At 44.0% G+C, this 20,739-nt stretch overlaps 1 protein-coding gene across 1 annotated transcript in view; it reads left to right on the top strand.

The window, feature by feature from the left end:
* The window catches only part of STARD4 (StAR related lipid transfer domain containing 4), a 194,730-nt gene that overhangs the window by 46,113 nt on the left and 127,878 nt on the right, over positions 1–20,739 (top strand). The window contains exon 2 of the mRNA XM_085632592.1: positions 4,496–4,611. Coding sequence (XP_085488718.1) covers positions 4,507–4,611 — 105 coding nt within the window. The 5' untranslated portion in view covers positions 4,496–4,506. The remainder of the gene's footprint in view (positions 1–4,495; positions 4,612–20,739) is intronic.

Genomic DNA, 20,739 nt, shown 5'->3' with positions numbered 1-20,739 from the left:
TCAGACGGCGGCACGCTTCTCCTTCTTGAGTCGCGCTTCCAGCTCCTTGCAACACGCAGTGCCTCAGAAGGCCCAACAACAGCAGCAGGGACTTCCAAAGAACTCTGGGAAGTGGGGGGGTGAAGTCTGTTGTTCCTGAGACTTCAGCAGGAGGCAAGCTCTTTTCCAAGCCCTTGGAGATCCTTCACAAGTTGAGCAAAAGCACACACAAAGTTCCTTTCTCCTCTCTTTGGCAGTAGGCAACCCCTGCAGGCCAATCCCCCAGTTTCAGGGATAGTCTCTCCTCAGTTTCTTCTTGGTTCCTCTCCTCAGCAGAGTTTCTTCTTGTTTCCCAAAGTGATCTAAATTCTTGGGATCAGGGTCGCAATACTTATACCCCAAAATCCTTTGTCCTCTGAAGGCAGAGGGGCCTTTGCCTTGTTTAAACCAGTTCTGGTCAGTCCTGGGGCACTTTGTTTACCTGACTCTTTCTTTCCTTTCAGAGTGCAGGGCAGAGACATCAGACGCACCACAGGAGGTGAAGCCAGCATTGTGGAGGGAAGGCACAGCCCTATTCAGGTCCCAGGTGCAACTCCTCCCACCCATCTAGATGCAGATTTCTCTATTCACCACTGGGACACCTCACCCTGTCTCCTGGAATTCCCCAGCCCTGTCACTCAAACTCCAGACAGGGAATTCACAGCCTAGCAGAGGCAGGTTTGAATGGTTAGACAAGAAAATACCTACTTTCTAAAAGTGGTATTTTCAAACACATAATGTTAAAACCAACTTCACTAAAAGATGTATTTTATCATTCTGAGTTCAGGCATACTAAATTCGAATTTCTACCATGTTCCCCGAGTCAGTTAGGATTATAAAATGTAATAACCAAACTGCCCATTTTGGCCTATGGAGAACAGGTAGCCTTGCAACAGTGAAGAACGAAAATGGCTGTAATTCACTAATAGAACATGCCACACACACCAGGGCATGTCCTACCTTATCCTTACAATGCACCCTGCCCTTGGGCCTACCATATGGGTGTCTGATATGAAGAAAAGGGAAGGTTTAGGGACTGGCAAGTGGGTGCCCTTGCCCAATCAGCATGGCAGTACCAGACTGCCTGCAGGCTCTGCAATGGCAGACCTTAGACACATTTTTACAGGCTGCTTCTGTGGGTGGCACAACCAGTGCTGCAAGCCCACTAGCAGCATTTGGATTTACAAGCCCTGGGAACTTCTGGTGCACTGTACTAGGGTCTGACAAGTAAACCAAACCAACCAATCATGGAATCACAAATCATACATTAATTTACAATAAGGAGAGCATATGCACTTCAGCACTGATCAGCAGTGGTAAAGTGCCCAGAGTCATAAAACAGCCAACAACAGGTCAGAAAAAATATAGGAGGAAGGCAAAAAGTTCAGGGATGACCCTGCAAAAAGGGCCAAGTTCAACAGTGGGTGTTAAGGGAAAGGGCCTCTAAGGGTGGCACAATATTGGTGCAGCCCTTAGAGCTCTCCCCTGGTCTCAGTGCCCTTGATACCTATGGTACTGTTTACCAGGGGCTTACCTGTGGCTATGGATGTGCCAGTTGTGGATACAGCTGTGGGAAAGAACACAGGCCCTGGGAACCTGATTGGCAGGGACCCAGGGCACACCAAGTCAAAAGTGCATCGTATGACAGGCAAAAAGTGGGTGGTAACCATGCAAAAAGGGGTACTTTCCTACAAGGACCAAATAAGAAAACTAAACACTAAGGTCCTCGTTCTAAAAGATGATATTTGTTAAAGCCACATACTTTTGTTTATTTTGCAGAAAACATGGTACTACTTGATTCTTCTTTTGATTCTACAAGTGTAAGGGTTGTGGTGGTAGACTTGAGAAAATCAGAGAGTGGTTGTCATGTCATGTGATAGTGGATGTGGGGCATGAGAGTGAGTGGTGTTGGGACAGGATGTGGGGTATGAGAAATTGGATGTAGGGCATGAGAAAGTGGATGTGGGGTATAAGAAAGTGCATGGTATCATTCTGGAAAAGGGATAAGAGACCAATTCATATTTCGAAACTAACATTTTACTCCTTACTTTAGGAAGTTGGAAGTAGAATGATTTCTAAGGTTTTAAAAAGTAATTTGAATGCATGGACAGAGTATTTTCAAGCTGGTGCATATTTAAACATTGCTTTATTTAAAGCTGTGGGCATTTATTAAAGTGACCTTTACAAAGTTTGCAGCTGGAAATTCATGTACAGGAAAATATATATTTTTTTAACTTTAAAGCCCCTTTCCTGACCAGACTGTTATAACAGTAGGGCGCCTTCTTGTGGCAGGTCATTGATGTGGACTTGTTCATAGAGCAATGGGGCTAGAAGCTTGGATGGAGGTTATGTGTGTAGATATGAGGAAAGAGAGGGTGCGAGAGACCAAATGAAATGGTAAGAGTTTAAAAAGGGGAAGAGATTGGTTGAGGGTTAATTATCGAGGAGGCTGGTCAGTGAAATAATCTTTTAAGTTCTGCAGAACACACTGCAAATGATTCAGCTTTTATTTATGCGGCTATTTTTTAATTTTGACTAATCTGAAATTATTGACTTCTAAAAATTTGAATGGTCTTCTACAGTGTTTATCTTGGGAGCTTTGATCTCCCGTGGCATGTTAGTTTTGATGCCAGTTCCTTGACCTCTTTTTCTCCCTTCCCGACTTCTGCTCAACGAGGGCAAGATTTACTCTTTTTTTTTTACGCAGATCAACACAGCACAATAACTTGCAGTGCTGCGTAGTGTGAAACAGAGGGAACAGGTATGCGCCATATCAACTACGATATGGCGCACTTCCGCTCTCCACAAGTGCTGGCACACTGTGTGCTGCCTAGCATCAATGCAGGGTGCTGGTGTTACAAACGGGACTGTTTGGTGCAGGGTGGAATACCTACCTGCACAACAACAGAAGAGGCATATTCCTCTTTTCAATGTGTGTTGTAGAATGTAGCACACAGGGAAAGAGAATGTTACGAGGAGAAATAAAGATATTTCTCATGTTACGCCTTATGAATAGGCTCACTACTTTGAGTAAAACCAAGGTTTACAAGTTTTTGTAAATCTGGGTTTACGTCAAAATACATTGGTGGATTTATGGGAATGCCCATGCTCCATCCATGTAATGCCTACCCGATACAAAGTAATGCAAGCTAGTGCTATGCATCACTTTGTATTTACTAAACAAAACAAAAAGCCACGCAAAGTGGTTTTCCGTGGTTTATTAAATACCAAGGGGCCAATGCCGATCCGGGTCGGAAGGGCACCGAACGAGATCCGGCCGGAAAAACTACGAGCCGTACATGTCTTTTCCACCCGACTCGTACAGCTGTAAGAGTGAGCCAGTACAATGCGAGCTACATGAAAATCAGCGACCGAGTCGTTTCCGGGTCCGAACCGCTCTGTACGTCTCGGTCGTAAGCTAACCGTGGTGTGCAATGGATGCGATTCACGACCGAGCCAGTACAATGCACGCGTCGGACAGCCTGTGCGAGCCGGAGTGTCAGGCTCGCAAAAGCTCCCAGAGTCGGACTTCGGGGTCCGCGTCGGACCCCCCCCCCGACACCCGCAGCCGTACGACTTGCACACAGGGGGAGACACATGGGACTCCCCCACACAGGCATGTACAGCGCGGATGGCACCGACTCTTACCCACTGTAGGGGGCGCACTTGTTCAAGACGTACCCATTCAGTCAATGGGAGCGCATGTACGCATCGTACAACTGGCTCCCATTGACTTCTATGGGAGTCCGACCGAACCGAGTTCGACAGCATACGTGCGTTGTACTTGCTCGGTCGGACTGTAGGGGTCCGGCTCGGTCGGAAAACACTCCGGATCCGACTCAGTCGGAGTGCTTTCCGACCCGAATCGGCCCCCAAGAAGGAATTTGGATTGGGCTGTGCCACGAAAATAGTGACACAACCCTGATGCAAAATCTTACGAAATCTGGGCCCTATACTCTATTCTAACAGTCCTCACTTACCTAACCTTGGCTTCACACTTCAGCACTCCTTCTGTTTTAATGCAGACAGCTGAGTTAAATGTATTCCCTCCTCACTATGTCTCATCCTATTTTTACACTATCACATGCCAGCGGTAATTTCAAGAAGCTTAATCTGGTGTAGTTGTTGTTACCCTTCATCTTCAGCCCTCTCTCCTCGCATATCTGCTGCACTTGGGTCTTACTGCATCTACTACTTCAAACTTATCACTTCTCTTCAGCTGTTAACCAAACCACGACCATTTTGTAATCTAGTTTTACTCTCTAAGATCCGGGACACTGAGCTCTCTACAGCTCTGTTGTTCCCTGGAACTATGTAAATTAATACATTAAAACCTTGAAATCATTATTTCATAATTCATAAACAGGAAACATTTTAGAGGTATTTCAGCATGAATATATGTGTTTGATTCAAATATTTAAATTGTGTAATACAATGATTGTACAGTGCTTACATTCAATTTGTTGTTTTTGTCTAGATTAAATAAGCATGGAAGTCCTTCCCGATGCGACTTCTCTCTCTGCCAAATTGGAAAAAACTCTTGTGCAATACCACAGCGTTGAAGACAGCGAATGGCGAGTAGCGAAAAAAGCGGTAATACTTTTGTGGTATTTTCCCTATAGATTAGTAGCAATACAAAGGTTTAAAGTTTAAACTAATGCTGCTGGAGATTTTTTCTTGGGTTACTTACTAATCAAAAAGGGTTTCTAACTGGTGGGTTTGCAGTTTGTTTTGTATTGGGAGGGATTTTAAAATGTTCATGTTTATTTCCTAAGGGTTTGATGTACAGAGGTACTTTGCAGTGACAAAGCTTGCAATTTGCATAATCACGGGGTTAGCGACTCCAAAGTACCTTTTTACTTTTTGTAAAAACAGTCGGAAAAACCTTTCCAGCGTATAAAAGGGGTGCTGCAACCCTGTTCCAATAGCAAGTGGCATGGGGCACGAAAGGGGCCGCTGCTCCTATCTGCAATATAGAGGGGTATATATCAATGGTTTGCGACTGTAACTTTAGTCGCAAACCATTGATTGTATGCGTATGCCTTAAAGGGGGTGGTATCTGATTCACATATGGGGAAATGTTCTTGGGTACAACTTACTGCTCTCCCCGATGTCTTCCCAAATGGGAAACTTTCTTCTTACCACAGCACCAGTCCCTTGTGTGGACACGGGCTGCTTTAAAAAATATATTTCATTTTTTTTGTAACGTTAATGAAGAGACCAGTGGTTAATTTGTTAAAAAAAGAAGTGCCGGGGCTCTCGTCAGAAGGCAGCTTCGACCGGCCAATTCCTCCTATTAGCACTGCCTAACACATTGCCAACAAACCCTACAAGTGGAACGGGGAAGTGGCGTAATGGCCAGAGCTGCCGAATTTGAGGCTGGGAAATAGGGTTCGAGACTCGGCGTCGACTCAACATCCTGTGATTCTGGGTGAATCACTTAATCACCCTGTGCCCACCAAAAATTAATGTGTTCTTAACTGGTGCTCAAGCACCGGAGTTGATGATTAGGTGCTGGTGTTCAGCACCGGAAACCGCCAGCTCAAATAAAGCACTGCCAGGAGGTCGAACATTGTAATAGCAATTGGGTAACCCAGTATCCCTCGGAACCTGGGCAATCGTATACAAAAATAACAGTTGGTTCTGTCGGCTATAAATTATTTCTTTAAACCATTGAACCAATCCTTGATTTATTCACCGGAAAGACAATTAATCATAAGTAATACACACAAAGAGACCATAAAGGGTATTTAAGATTTTTATAAATTGTGTCATTTATAAATACCCAAATTAAATTGCATGGCTGTCAAGACACAAAAGTGAATTAAAATTTGTGACAAGGTGACATGTGGTGCTCAGTGATGTAGTGATGGTGCGTAATATATACAAAGTGACTGTGAAAGTTTTGACGATTCAAGAAGGCCAGAAAAACAGAAATTTGTGTAGGTGTGCAGACTGAGTGAGTAGGTCTTTACGCAGAGTCTTTCAATTGGTCCGGGGGATGTATATGTCGACGTTTTGACCCAGGAAGTGCACTACTATCTAGTCAATGCGGGTCTTCATCAGGACAGGGACAGGGAGGTGACAGTCTAAGAATGCCCAATGCTGCTTACAGGGCGTCTTACAAGCTCTTCGTTTGGTTAGGCAAATGCTCATCCAGGAGCATAGGTCTCCTGTACCATATTAATTCTTCCTCTAGTCTTGAGGTGTGGTCGTTCTCTGTTTTTCAATGGGGGTTCTTAAGAGTCTCAGGATACTTAAAGAGGGGCTCAGGCATTCGTCCTGTCTCCTCCGATCGTGTTGATCACTCTTTGTGTTCTCAAAGGTTCTTAAGATTGGACCCAGAGTCTCAGGTTACTCGAAGAGGGGCTCAGGCATACGTCCTGTCTCCTCCGATCGTATCTACGAATGTTCCTTTAGGTGGCTTGCTGATAAACTGGTTGTGGCGCGTGTACGTAGCGCATATCATGGGCAAATGCGTCAGGGGCGCGTTGCTAGGTGACGCGCTCGGCGTGCTACGCGGCTACGTCAGCCCAAGCTTATGACGTAGCCGCGTAACACAAAGAGTGATCAACACGATCGGAGGAGACAGGACAAATGCCTGAGCCCCTCTTTAAGTATCCTGAGACTCTCTTAAGAACCCCCATTGAAAAACAGAGAACGACCACACCTCAAGACTAGAGGAAGAATGAATATGGTACAGGAGACCTATGCTCCTGGATGAGCATTTGCCTAACCAAACGAAGAGCTTGTAAGACGCCCTGTAAGCAGCATTGGGCCTTCTTAGGCTGTCACCTACCTGTCCCTGTCCTGATGAAGACCCGCATTGACTAGATAGTAGTGCACTTCCTGGGTCGAAACGTCGACATATACATCCCCCGGACCAGTTGAAAGACTCTGCGTAAAGACTTACTCACTCAGTTTGCAGACCTACTCAAATATCTGTTTTTCTGGCCTTCATGAATCGTCGAAACCTTCATAGTCACTTTGTATATATTACGCACCATCACTACATCACTGAGCACCACATGTCACCTTGTCACAAATTTTAATTCACTTTTGTGTCTTGACAGCCATGCAATTTAATTCGGGTATTTATAATTGACGCAATTTATAAAAATCTTAAATACCCTTTATGGTCTCTTTGTGTGTATTACTTATGATTAATTGTCTTTCCGGTGAATAAATCAAGGATTGGTTCAATGGTTTAAAGAAATAATTTATACCCGACAGAACCAACTGTTATTTTTGTATAGGAGGTCGAACATAGCAGAAGGAAACAGACTAAACATTATTCCTAATTTATTTGCGCATTCATTCGAGGCTAAGAGGAAGATTAGATATTTTTGTGCTATGTTGTGCTACATACTGAGCTTCATCCACATGTGCATCCTCTTTTTTTGTTTTCTTTTTTTTTGTTTAAGCTCAGCTCGATGTTCGGAATACAATTCAAGTTTTGCTTGTTTCACGATTAGGGTTTTAACTTGTGGCGGTGGTACTTATTTCATCCAAATGTCACTAGACTGCAGGTTAGCAACTTGGGATGAAACCAGGAATTCACGCGCCTTGTGGGGATCTTGTTGACCTCCAGCCACAGTAAACGCTTCAGTGTGTTTCTGGAATTGATCGAAGTTTGGCGAGGTATGAAATGTGTGAGGCCTCAAAGTGAAATTAGAGTCACTCTTGCGCCTGTCTCGTGCTATCAGATAAATAGATAACATTAGTCTATGTTTGGCATTCGCTGTGTTCACCCACTTTATAAAACTGATGAACTAAAACTGGAGTGAGGTTTAAAACGGAGCTCCTACAGACTACGCTACTTATGCATATATGGTGCCCCGTTATCAGAAATGCTCTTCCCTCCCCGCGCCCCACTCCTCTCAAAGTTTCCGATAGCAGGGGTGTACGTACCTCGCACCATTGTAAATGTGGTGGCAAAGGGAGTGTGATACAATCATGGTATTATGAGGTGTACCCTCAGAAATGAGGAATAACGAGGGGGGGGGGTGAGATTAGCGCACCTGATTCCGCTGATAATTAACTACTTTCTACCATTAGTTTCATCTGAACATTTTGCTGCTTTGGGCTCCCGAGGAGTCCTCGTGAAATGCTCCTGATCTCATAAGGGGGCCCAAAGATGTGTCCTGGATGTGTTAAACTTAAAGCGAAATGTTTAGGCCACGAGGGAGAGGAGAGCAGGAGGGGCTGCCCGTGTAGAATAGGGCAGTATCCTGCCTCATCAACAGCTCACACCCGGAGGTCCAGGGGTGATTTAAAACTGGGCTAGACAAAACACAGATCTCTCCAGCAAACACGTTACCTCCAGAATTATTTTACGATTATTTTAATTTCCTGAGATTTAGTTGACAATCCATAAGTGCTTCGCCTTCACAGTTCACACACTACTACTAGCAGCATCATGTTAAAAAATCGCTACTTACTGGGACAGCCTTTTAGTTTTATTTCATCCGAGGCCCGCTGCGCAACACGCTGCTTGCTTCATGTCATCGGTTGAAAAGCGCTGCGGCTGCGCAGAATGCCTGGGCGGGCTGCAGAGAACACAGTGATCCCATTGGTCCAACTAAAGACACACTTGATGATTTGTCAAGTAGGCACGGAGTGGGCTAATAATATAGTTTGCAAGGGCTCATCATTGGTAGCGCGTGATTGAAGTGACCTGTGATTTATGATAAGGCAGAGACCCTGGCAGTTTCTAAGCGTGTGCCTCATAAGGCGGGCTGCTGGCGTGCGATATCAGCTCTTCACCGGTGAGCAGCCAATATCGCTTGTAGACCCGGCCATGAAAATTAAGTGCCGGTGCTTAGCACCGGAAAGCACCGGCACAAATTAAGCACTGGAAGAGACAGAGATCTTGTTTTCCCTTGCAGGTCTGCATCCCTGTATTTGCAGGGAATTAATCATAGGGCATTTCCAACGGCAAATGGGTAACTAATATTCATTTGGCGGTTCTTTCCCCCCCCCAATTTCTTTTTTTTCAATTTGTGATACAACATATTGAGACATAATGCACATTGCAAATTGCATTCCCACATGCAAACAAGCCAGTGTGCAAATTGCACATTTGTGGTTTGCGAATGATATGTCAGATGCTGTATTTTGTCACTGCTCAGCTTGCCTTAATTTGCATAGATGAAATTTTAATGTTATCTGATACCAACTGACCCTCTAATCACAGCCATCAAAAAGGGGGTAAAGCAGACAAGCAATCAGACAAAGCAAAACGTTTCAAAAAAGGTTTCTTAGCTGCTATCTATAAAAAATCCCTTTGTTCCTAGAATATTTTGCTGGAATTTTGGAGAGACCTCAAACCAAACCTATTCACAAAATGTATATGTTCTTAAATGCAAGAAATGAATCCTGAGAGACTAGGGGAGGATAGCAAGACGAAGCTATGGCTAAGCTCCCACAACGGTCTTGCTAAGGATACTCTCTTCAGGCAAACCAGAGCCTCTTTAAACGGATCCTTGGCTCAACCTTCAGGAGCACGGACCAAATACAAGACTTATCTGGAAGAAGGTTATTGGAAGTGCAGGGATCTAGAACTCAGATAACCAATAGCATGAAAAGATATAAAAGTATAAGGCCCAATTCATGCTAATAAAAAGGAAACGTGTAAAATTAAGGAGGAAACAGTACAAGAAGGGTAGGTTTTCCTGCTTAGATGAAAGGCAAAGGGAGCAACCGATTAAATGCTACTGTGGAATGCAAATTAACTAAATGGGAAGAGGTAAAAAAGTCCAAAGAAACGGCTAAAGGCCTGATTTAGATTATGGTGGTAAAGGAAAGCCCTCCAATTTGTGGAGTAAAGTTAATGCCGAACAGCAGAGAGTACTGGCCTGAGAGAGAGACGAGTGAGTCGACAGTCTTGTCCTTGGGAATTGCTGATTCCATCTTGACCAGATTTTGGCAGTCTGTTGGCTGATACTCCTATCCCTTTCCCTAAAACAGAAGAAGGAATGTGCACCGATCTATGGCGACTGCAGCCATTGTGGATTCTGGAACTGAGACTCGTGTAGGAGACTCCTTTGAAGGAAAAATGGTTAAATAGACAATCAGAAGTGGAGAAATTGTAAAGGAGGGACAGACAAAAAATTAGAGTGAGAGACAAAGATTTTGAGATAGACCTAGAGTGGGAGAGAAAGCGTAGGTGCTTAAGGGTGGCAGGAAAAATAGAGTAGAGGACAGTGTAAAGCTATGCAAGTAAGAAAAGGGAACAGGGAGGGGAAAGCGTGTGATAGAGGGTTAGGGTGTGACTAACTATGCATCCACATACTCCTCCACCTTCATATTCTTCTATCCATAGACTCATCAATCAGTTCATATATGCACAGTAATCTGTTTATTCACTCTTCATCCGTTCATCCGTTCATCCACATAAATCTTCCATCTGCATACATTTCTGTTCATGCAGCCATCAGCAGGCTCACTCACCCATACATTCATCCATCCATTCTGTTTATGTCTTGTGGTAGATCAGTCTGTGCTCAAAGGTGACTATAGTGGTACCAGGAGAAGTGAATTTAGGGTATAATTTTAATTTGGGAATCTGTTGACTAGAATCTGAACTGTGTTCCTTATTTTCCATTGTCCAGTACAGGGAACAGGAATACCGGACCCATAATTAGCATTTCCAACAATTTGTCTTTAGGCTTGGAACGAGGAAATAACACGCACATTCTAGAATTTCTTGCATGCTTTTTCCTGAATTATGGCCTGTTTCTGTTGGTTAAAATGTGACCACTTGAGCTTGTGAGTTTGAGTAGTAGCCTTTATTTTTGACACTTTGCCCACACAAATCTTGGTCTATAGAGAGGGCCAACATGTTTTGGGTTTCTAAAGTTTTGCTGCCACCTTGCTCTAACGTATGAAAAATCGGTTTTAGGGAAATCCCACCCGTGATGCGTTTTTTCTTCCTTGCATGAATGTTATAGGGTATTGTAAGTGTCTTTGACTTTGGAAAGCCACATTTCTCCCAACAATGGTTAGCTGAATGCTGCCAGGCTTTGCTTTTCTCAATGAAGCTGTATACCATCTATGTCCTGGCATCAAAATGGCGTTGTTTGGCCATAATGATTAGGGCATGGTCACCTGATCTAACATGCAAATAGGAAGAGCCTGGTTGAAGTTGGGCAGCAGAATGTAGAGGCTCAAAAATAAATGTTCAAAAATATCAGTAGTTAAATTCAAGAGATATATTTTCATCTCTCGTTTCATTGCGGTCTTTGTTGCAGCCACCCGGTGAGGTAGTTCAATAAAACCTGTAATCAGTGAGTGGATAACCAGACCAAGGCTACAGGTAGATTGTCTGATGCCAAAAAGGAGAGCAGTGTCATTCCTTTTTCTATGGGTTAGAGCTTTGACTTGTTACATATTTGATTAAAAACTCTGCTCCAGCATCAGAGACCTTAGAGACCTCAACTCTGATAGTAAAACTCTCCACAATCAAGATTTGCAATAAATGTAATAAACCAAGGGGATTGAGCCATCACCACAGATGCAAAGCATCTAATGGATGCGTTTCTCTAAAAGAACCCATTACCTTGTGGGAGATGTAGTCATTTGGATTAAGTCAGTTAACTCTACTTCCTGTGGCCTTTACAGGAATTCTAGGGTATAGGAGTTTTTCTAAGCTACTGCTGCTTTGTATGCCAGTGCTTTAAAAAAATATATTAACCAGTGGGAGTGGTCTTTGAGGAGAACTTGAAGCCACTAATATGGAGGAAGATGAAATGATCTAGAATCATGAGACTAATTTCTGCAACAGAATCGGCTTTACCCCAGGTTTCGGTGATTCCTAGGGCATTGGTGTTACCCTGCTGTAAAATAATAATACAATCTGTAGCACGAGCAACTGCTGGAAGGGATTTTTTCAAGAAAACGTCGACCAAAGATGAGTCAGCTTGACTGTGCCTGGATAATTGAGTTATAAAATTAGCTCCAGTTTTAACCGATGGCCTATCTGGTTCATAAATCTATAAAAAGAGGGACAAGGGGTGAATGAAGGTCCAGCATACACGCCCCTAATTAAATGAGTCCAGTCAGAAGGCATGCAGTTCCTAAGAAAGGGGAGGGGAAGGTATGAGGCACCTGAGGTGTCAGATCAGAGGATCTGATCCTTCAGGAGCAACAGCCCTCACGCACCCCGAGGGGTGTCATGCTTCAGCATCGGGCAGCTCCTCATTGGGCCGGTGCTTCAATGTCCAATGCACACCACAGGGGGGCTCTTTGCCGGAGTTCTTTCATCTTTTGTTGATGTGAAGAGTGAGGTGCAGTGTGAATGTGATGAAGTGAGTAGGCTGGTGTAAATGAGTTCAAAATAACTAAAGTCGTTCCAAAAGACAATTTAATATCTGTATTGCTTTGTTATGTTTAAAAATAGGCGATGGCCAGAAATGGATATAATGGTCCACGTTGACTCAGATGGTTAAATAAAGGTAGACATGTTTCCTGCCTATTAAATGTCAAAATTATCACTGCAATTCTTCAGGACCAAGAAAAGGCTAGACTACTCAGGGGTGGGTCGGTCAACTTGTGTGATGATTAAAACCGTACTCTACACCAATCACAAAGGATATAATACACCTTGGGTTAATAAACCAACCATAGAGGGGAGGTACTATATCCCCACAGGAAGTAACGGAGTCTCGCTCATTGGTGTCGGGCCACAGTTCTTAGCAAGCGCGCCTGGCATGCGACCTACCCGTACCAGTTTTCTACCCATTGGTCAGGCTGGATGTTCATACAAATGAGGCAGGCGTTTGCCTTGGATCTGCGTGGTAAGGTGCACCAACCTGGTGGGGCCCTCTCTCACTTCTGATGTCTGAGCGGTGATTGTAAACCTGTCTCATCATTATGCAGGTGCATTTATTAGCCTGAACCCATTGCAGCTTGACTTGCTCACTTTTTGCTTATTTAAACCTTAAAAAGCATACCATGACTCACTGGCCCATTCACTAAAGATGTATCTCGTATGTTGGATATGGAGGAGGCATTTTTGTGGTTTGCTATGAGAAAAGAATTGGCAGAGCCAGTGGGTCTTGCCTTTCAAAGGCATTAGCCGATGTTTTAACTTTGCCAATGTTTGTTGCCAATACCGAACTTAAAAACCATTTGAACTATTAAAATTGAATTCTGTAATTATTTCACCTCTAGCAGTATAATAAAATGAATTTACTCTTTAAAGCCCCTACGCTGTCGAGCTGTAAATGAACAAACTTCAGCTGTAAACTGCGCCCTCCCAAGACAGAGACATTTGATTTGTTATGACTGGGGTTCTTAGAACTAGTTGCGGTGCTTTACTCTTGTGAAACAGAGAACTAAACGTATTCTTTACCTATGCAATAGTGCAAGCTAAAGAATATCACATCTCAAATATCTGCCCAACAGAATATCGTACTCACAATATTGAGGGATAAAATGTAGAGCAGTAAGTGCAAAAAGGAAGGTAAGACTTTACTATTCTTAGCTCCACATCTACGTACCTTGAACATATATATTTTACCTGATCTGCACTGGGTAGTAATAGTTAGGACAGAGTTTCCATAGGAAATCGAATTTTTGGTTTGCCAATAACTTTAACATCACTTTTGCAGTACTAGGATTAACTGTGGCTAAACTACGTATACCAATACACTGGCTGAGCTCACGAGTGCTCACCGTAGACAAATGGGAGGGAGATTTAAAAGAGTGGCGACCACAGAGGAGGATCACGAGAAACACGAGGAGGGACGTTAAACTGCCGAAAGTGTTACTGGCCTGGGGAATGATGATACAGGAGTTACTAGGCCCAGAGTTCGCAGCAGGAGGCAGGAGATGGAGAGGCGGGAGGGACGGGACAATGAAGACAGCTCTGAGATGGAGGTCCCTACTGATAACACCCCAGGCCACCTCTGATGGAGGGAATTCGACATGGACTTGCAGTATATTATAAAAACACTATTTAACCCTTGGAATTATAGATAACTGGAAGCAAGTTGGCATGGGAGGGAGGGGATGTTAAGTGTTCAGTTTTTTTCTTGGTTAAAAGAAATGGATTGCAGAGATGCATGATACGGTTATCGCTGAAAAGCGAATGGGATATATCTTGCATGTGAATACTAAACGTGAACAAAACTCAATAAGGATACATCCAAAAAAAACCTTTAACGCCTCTTGCCAAAACTTCATAAAACTCAGCGTCTTGCTGGAAAGTTTAGGGGTGATCCATCAAGTGGGAGATGAGAAAAAATGGGGTCCCAAAACAAGTTTTTGCCATGCAGTTTCCCACAGGAATTTTGAACAGCACTACAGTCAAAATAATTGAACGGAATTACACCAGATTTGGCAGAATGCTAGATCTTTACCCAGAAAGCATGCTTTTTGTGATTTTATGTAAATCCGTTCAGTAGTTTTTGAGAAACTAAGGTTCAAAATGTATAGATGTATCAGGCTGCAGGAAGAACCATGAACCAGCAGATCAAAAGAAAAGATTGGGTTGCTTGCCTCACATCAAGAAATATGTTTGGAAGCCATTTTTAGTCCCCGTGTCCTGAAAAAAATAAATAGGGTAGGGATACCCTCAACCTCTAGGCCTTGTGGGGGGAGGGGGTCTCTCTCCCAAGGGGCCAAATCAGATTTTGTTTGAGCGGTATCACAGTAGTAACAGCGGTACCATGGTAAAATGTTTTTAAAAAAGACTGCTTCAGCCTTGTTCAATTAAAAGACCCTTGGGTGGGCCAGGGCCTAGGGTCTCAGCTCATCATTTGTTTTAGGTTAAGGGGCATTCAGCTCCCCCTCTTGAGTCACTGTGACCCAATCCCCCGGGGCCTGTGACACTATGTATTTGTTTGGATAGGGAGGCTTGAGGCCCCCTTGCTGAGCCATTTCATGGCCCCAGGGACCCTTATTCACTGGGGTCTGATCTCTTATTTGAGGAGGGGTCTTGGGCGCCCCTCTTCAAACCATAAAAAAAGCCCCAGGGACCAGATCCCTGTGGCCCAGTGTTTATTTGGGGAGGGGATTGGAGGGACAGGACACAGATATTTGGTTTTGCCTGGTGGGCGCAGTTAAAATATGCTATTCCCACCAAGGCAGGAGCAAAGAAATGGTGTCGGATCCCACTAGCACCCAGCCCCAAGGCCGACAGCCCCCAAGGTGCCATGCATTGTGAGTGCCCTGGAGCGCACACCTAAAATGTTTAAAAAAATGTCTGTCTCCTGCCATGGGAGCCTACTGGAGCCACAGGGGACCTAGAACACTCCCCCCGACCCTCAACAAAAATTGAGCAGTGGGTGCCCCTGGCCGGCACTTGGGCACCCACCTAAAATTAAAAAAATGTCCTTCTCCCTCCAGAGGTGCCGAGTGAGACTGCTGGGCCCTAGGTCTCCTCCTATAACCCCAACCACAATTAAAGATGTGGGTGTCCCGGGTGGGCATCTTTTTTTGAAAGAAAGATTAAGTGAATAATAAATGAGCAGCCGAAGCAGCTCCTTTATTATTCACAGCTTCAGCAAGGAGCACCCCAAAATGCCCTACCAAATATGCTCTTCCTCGTGGTGCCCCTAGAAGAGGCAGGGGCACCACCAAACATTTTTTAATATTGTGGAGAGCTGCAGGAAGTGCAATATCCTCCAGCAACATACACAAAAACGGTAAGTCGCCTGGGTCATTAAATCCATGACCCCAGGAGAATTTACCATATTTTTCTAAAGCATTCCTAGCTGGACCTCTGTGCTCTTAGGTTGCATGCAAGGCTCTCATGTGGTTGTATTTATTATTGCATTATGGGCTGAAAAATGACAGACTCAGCAACATGTTGATTTTTTTTTTTTTAAATGAAACTTTAGTAAACATTTTTTTACAATCACTTTTATTATACATTACATTGTATGAAATAGTAGAATATACATTTGAATATTATTATTGGCGATTGTTGGACAAGGATGCTTTTCATACGATGACATGTCCACCCCTTGATAAAAGCTAGTAGGCCCACTTTCTATATTTTGGTGTTGTGACCCCTTGACAAAAATCAGTAAGTATGCCTGATTTAAAATAACACCTTTATATTGTAACATCACATAGACAGCATTTGTGGGTTCGGTGAATGGCCTGGCCAAAGAAATCTACCTCATGTCATCACCATGTTCTGCTAATTACCTCTCATATTACATCACCCATGGCATGACAAATCTAACAGATTATTCTCCAGTATTGTCGTCATGGTGGAAGTCCCACGGTAACAGTAAAATAGCAGTATCAAAGTTAAACATTCACTTGCATAAAAAAATTCAGTAGCCATTAGCAACCTATTATCAATATTTTAAAGCATCCAAACTTCAGCCAATCAGAGAGTCTCCATCCCCTGCAGGGCCACCATACCTTAGGGAGTCTCCCTGAGCTCTACTCAGTCACAGTGTTTCTACTATTGCCCTTTTGAACGTCCTCATTGCAGTTCATCTCTTCTTCTGAGGTACAGTTCAGGAGTGTGAGTACCTATTTTTCCTCATTATTTCTGAGTCTAAAAAAGGGTTGTTTAGACCCTGCAAGACTTGTTGAATGTCCAGACTGTATTCTGAGGACCCACATAAAGAGTGCCTTTATTGTCTGTATCCTGACCACAAGCCCAGAGAACGCAAGTACTGTCATACATTTTCCACAAAATCCCTCAAGGACCGTGAGGGTAGGTTGCTTCTCTGGCCGCGAAGAAAAGAATTTGCTAAGGACTGACTCTGAAGGTGAGGAGAAACACCATACCGCCTCTAAGAAAAGGAAAGGAAGAAGGGTCTTCCTCTTCGTATAAAGATCCTAAAAAATCTAGATCTCAAAGTAAGGAGAGACCTGAAGAAAAGAGGGTTAGAAAAGATCAGCCTGGTCCCTCTTCCTCTCATCAAAGAGCTGGCTCCGCTCCACCGTCCGCTCCTCATATTCCCTTCAGGGATCCTTCATCTACGAAAATCCGCTCGTCGACGACACGGTCAACGAAGAAATCGCCTTCTATGACCTCCGTTTCCACAGAATCAGGCGCTCTGTCGACAGTATCGTTAGCGACTTCGACAACGTTGACGGTCAAGACGCCAACGGCAGCTTCGTCGTTCAAGACGGAAGTGGTGGTGTCACCGTCGATTATTATAAGACCGCCTCCATCGACGGTCCAGCTTGTCACCTCACCGTCGGCGAGTCTCTCTCTTCAGCCGCAGCAGACGATTCTACTGTTGACAGCGTCCGTGATCCTGTCAACGAGCCGTTGACAACTCTGTCAGCGAAGGAAAAGGATATGGTGCTTTCAAAGGCGATACCATCTCTCCTACAGGACTTGGATTTCCAGGAATCTGAGGATGACGGTCCGTATGGCCCTGCATAAAGCCCCTCGCAGGTCAGTGTCAAGTGCCAGGACTCAGAGCAGAACAAGGCGCTAGATGATCCTTCTACTTATTTGGAGGGTACATATTCCTTCTCCGATACAGGGGGTCCCAGCACTCAACGCTTGGACACATTTCAAGAGCACTACCCATACGAGGAACAGGAGGATCATGCAAAAGAGCCTTTCATCAATATTCCCATTTTGTTGGTCTCCGACCTTCATAAGATGCTTCATGACTACTGTAAGCGATTTTGTGAGGCGAACTCTGCTTCGCAATCAACACCTACACAGGAGTTCCCATGTCCATGATGAATGGGATGATTTTGTGGCACCTACTCTGCCCTTGCCTACTCCGCTTATAGCCGACTCTCCACCTGCAGATCTCAGCGATTTCCATGATCTATTGGAACGCGCTTCGATTTCTCTATGCCTGCTAAGCAGATGGAGTGTTTTTTGTAAGATTTTAACCCTTCAATGCAACGCTTCACTCGGGCCATACCCATTGTGGACTACTTATGGAAAGAGGGCCTTAAGTCAATGAAAACGCCAGCCTCTATTCCTGTGGTGGTTCTGAAACAAGATAAAAAGTACAGGGCACCTAAAGACTCTCCTGTGTGCCTTATTAGTCATCCTCTGACTGATTCTGGTATTATGCAGGTTGCTCAAAGAAGATTTAAAAATCTTTCTTCTCCGTGTGCATTTCCACCTGACATTGAAGGGTGCCGTCTGGACAAAATCGGCAAAAGGTTCTCCGCATTGGCAGCCACCGCCATCAGGGCCTCCAACGCCATAGCTATCCTCGGGAGATATGACAGACAGATGTGGTCCATCATCTCTTCCTTATTGGAGTATTTTCTCGAGGACAAGAAGGAGGCGGCACAGGATGTTTTATTGGAGGGGGAGAGAGCCTCTTCTAGGATCAATGATGTGGCTCTAGACATCTCATCGACCGCCTTCAGACAGATGGCGAGAGCGGCGGTGTTGAGGCAACAGGGGTGACTAAAGGCTACAACATTTCGCCCTGAGGTTCAGGTCAAGGTGTTGGATATGCCATTCAATGGTGAATCCCTTTTTGACAAACGCATGGATGACGTCGATAAAGTCAGACACGGACACAGCTGACAAATCGGCAGCAAAATACGTTTTTGTCTTTTCAGGGAAGAGGTAAAGGCCAATCTCTCTCTCAACCTCAACTCCAACAGCGTTTTCAACCCTATTACCAACAGGGATTTTGATTGCAGTACTCTACACAGCCCTTTCGTCAAACCTCCACACCAGCCTACCCTAGAGCAACAGCACATTGACAGCCAGCGTCAAGAGGAAGAGCTTATGATTCACATGCCTCTGCTACCGTCGTCCCACTTCAATTCGGCCCGCTTGCTCCAAATTCTTTAATTAATGGAAGCTCATATCTTCACACAAATCGGTATTAGACGTATTCCGCCATGGTCAAACCTTGGAATTTGTTTAACAGCCTCCGGATCTACATCCGTGAAGAACTTCTCATCGTCACCTGGCAGTTCTCAAGAGGGAAATCAATTGCTCCTCTCCAAACAGGCAATCCAAAAAGTGCTGCACAGTCAGCACAATCTAGGGTTCTACTCATTTATTTTTACTACAGAAAAAGACAGGAAAATAAAGGCAAATAATGGACCTCATGTTGCTGAACGAGTTCATCAAAAGTCAACCTTTCAGGATGTTGTCGGCTAAGGAGATTTTGCTTCTCATGGATGCGGGGATCATATGTCCTCCCTCGATCTTCTGGCCGCGTATTTCCATATTTCCATGCATCCAAAGCATCAATGCTTTCTCAGGTTCGAGGTGGCAGGGTGCCATTACCAGTTCAAAGTACTAACCTTCGGGTTAAAGTCGGCTCCAAGAGTCTTCACCAAGTGCTTGGTGACAGTGGCGTGTTATCATAAACAAGAGAACCCAAGCATATGACAGGGACCATGGGAGAGTTTATTTACAGAGGATTAAAGGGTCCCTTCCAGAAGCGTTTTTTTGTAATTCACATACAAAACAAATGATTTCTATGACAACCTGAAATAGGATCATATATTCAATTAGTAAAACAGGAAAAAGCAGTTAAAAAAGCGAAACCTCAGACATTTGCAGTGTGGTTATAGGATTACTGAATTAGCATCACATTTTCTTAGTACACATGCTATTCATATATTTAATAAATCACATTTGGGATAGTCATGATGCTGTTTGGTCGACGACGTTTCAATTCCTCATTGGAATATGGGGACCATCATCAGCATTTAAAATATATGCCTGAGGAAAAGAATGCCTGCTTTAAAAGGGTCAAATGAGGCAATTGCTAGTATAGGGGATGGCAAGTCGCCTCAAGGGCTGAAAAACATGCAATCAGCTCATAGTATTTGTAAGCATATCAAGAGCTGGGATGAACCAGTGACAGTTCGTCTGCTTGGCAATAGGCTTCTGGGGAAAGCAGTATTGGACAATCAATGTATCCTATACCGTGCACGGTAGGGCACTCAGTTCGTGGTGAGCGGATGGCAGTAGACGGAACTGTGAGTCTGCTACCGACAGCAAGGTAATGATGCGCCATACATTGGTCGCCAGTGGTGCCCTTTCTCCGGTGATCCGGTCACCAGGTGTTCCCTTACCTGGACGACTGGTTGGTCAAGGCTACATCCTTCCTTTGTTCATTAAAATATATTTTTGTGTTTAAATATATATGTCTGTGTCTGTGTGTGTAATTTATTTTGTATTAATTAAGGATAGGGAAAATTAAATCTGTGCTCTCTAAAGTTTAATAATATATTTCCTACTCTTGCTTACGCTAAAGTGGAAATATTAGCTCCCTCCCCTCCAAAATCAAATACTTTCCCTACTGTTGCCTATGTCAGAATGGGAATAGTATATTTAACCCCTCAAAAGCCCAAAACTTTACTTACTATTGCTCATGTTGGAGTGGGAATAGTGCATCAGACCCCTCCAAAGTCAAACTCTTACCATACTGTTGATCAGGTTGAAGTGGAAATAGTATATCAGGCTCCACCAAAGTCCAACACATGTTCTCTACCATTGCTCAGATTGGAGTGGGAATAGTAAATGTAATACCTCCAAGGCCCAAAGGGTTCCTTACGATTTATCACGGTGTAGTGGGAATAGTAAATTTGCCCCTTGGAAAATCCAGCACTTTACCCACTGCTTCTTATGTAGGAGTGGGAAAAGTAAATCTGGGCCCTCCAAAGTCTTATGTTTAATTCTAGTTTTCAAATGGAGCCAAGGTAATATGATCTGATTTCTTGGATCTAGTTACTGATCAGCCTCAGCTGTTTAAATAGCGCAAACTTTTTTCATTTCAAAAGACTTTTATTATTTTA

Source organism: Triturus cristatus, chromosome 2_1 (genome assembly GCF_964204655.1).
Source record: "Triturus cristatus chromosome 2_1, aTriCri1.1, whole genome shotgun sequence".
In the NCBI taxonomy this organism is placed as follows: Eukaryota; Metazoa; Chordata; class Amphibia; order Caudata; family Salamandridae; genus Triturus; species Triturus cristatus.
The sequence above is the reverse complement of the archived record's forward strand: the minus strand, read 5'-3'. Positions and strand labels throughout refer to the sequence as shown.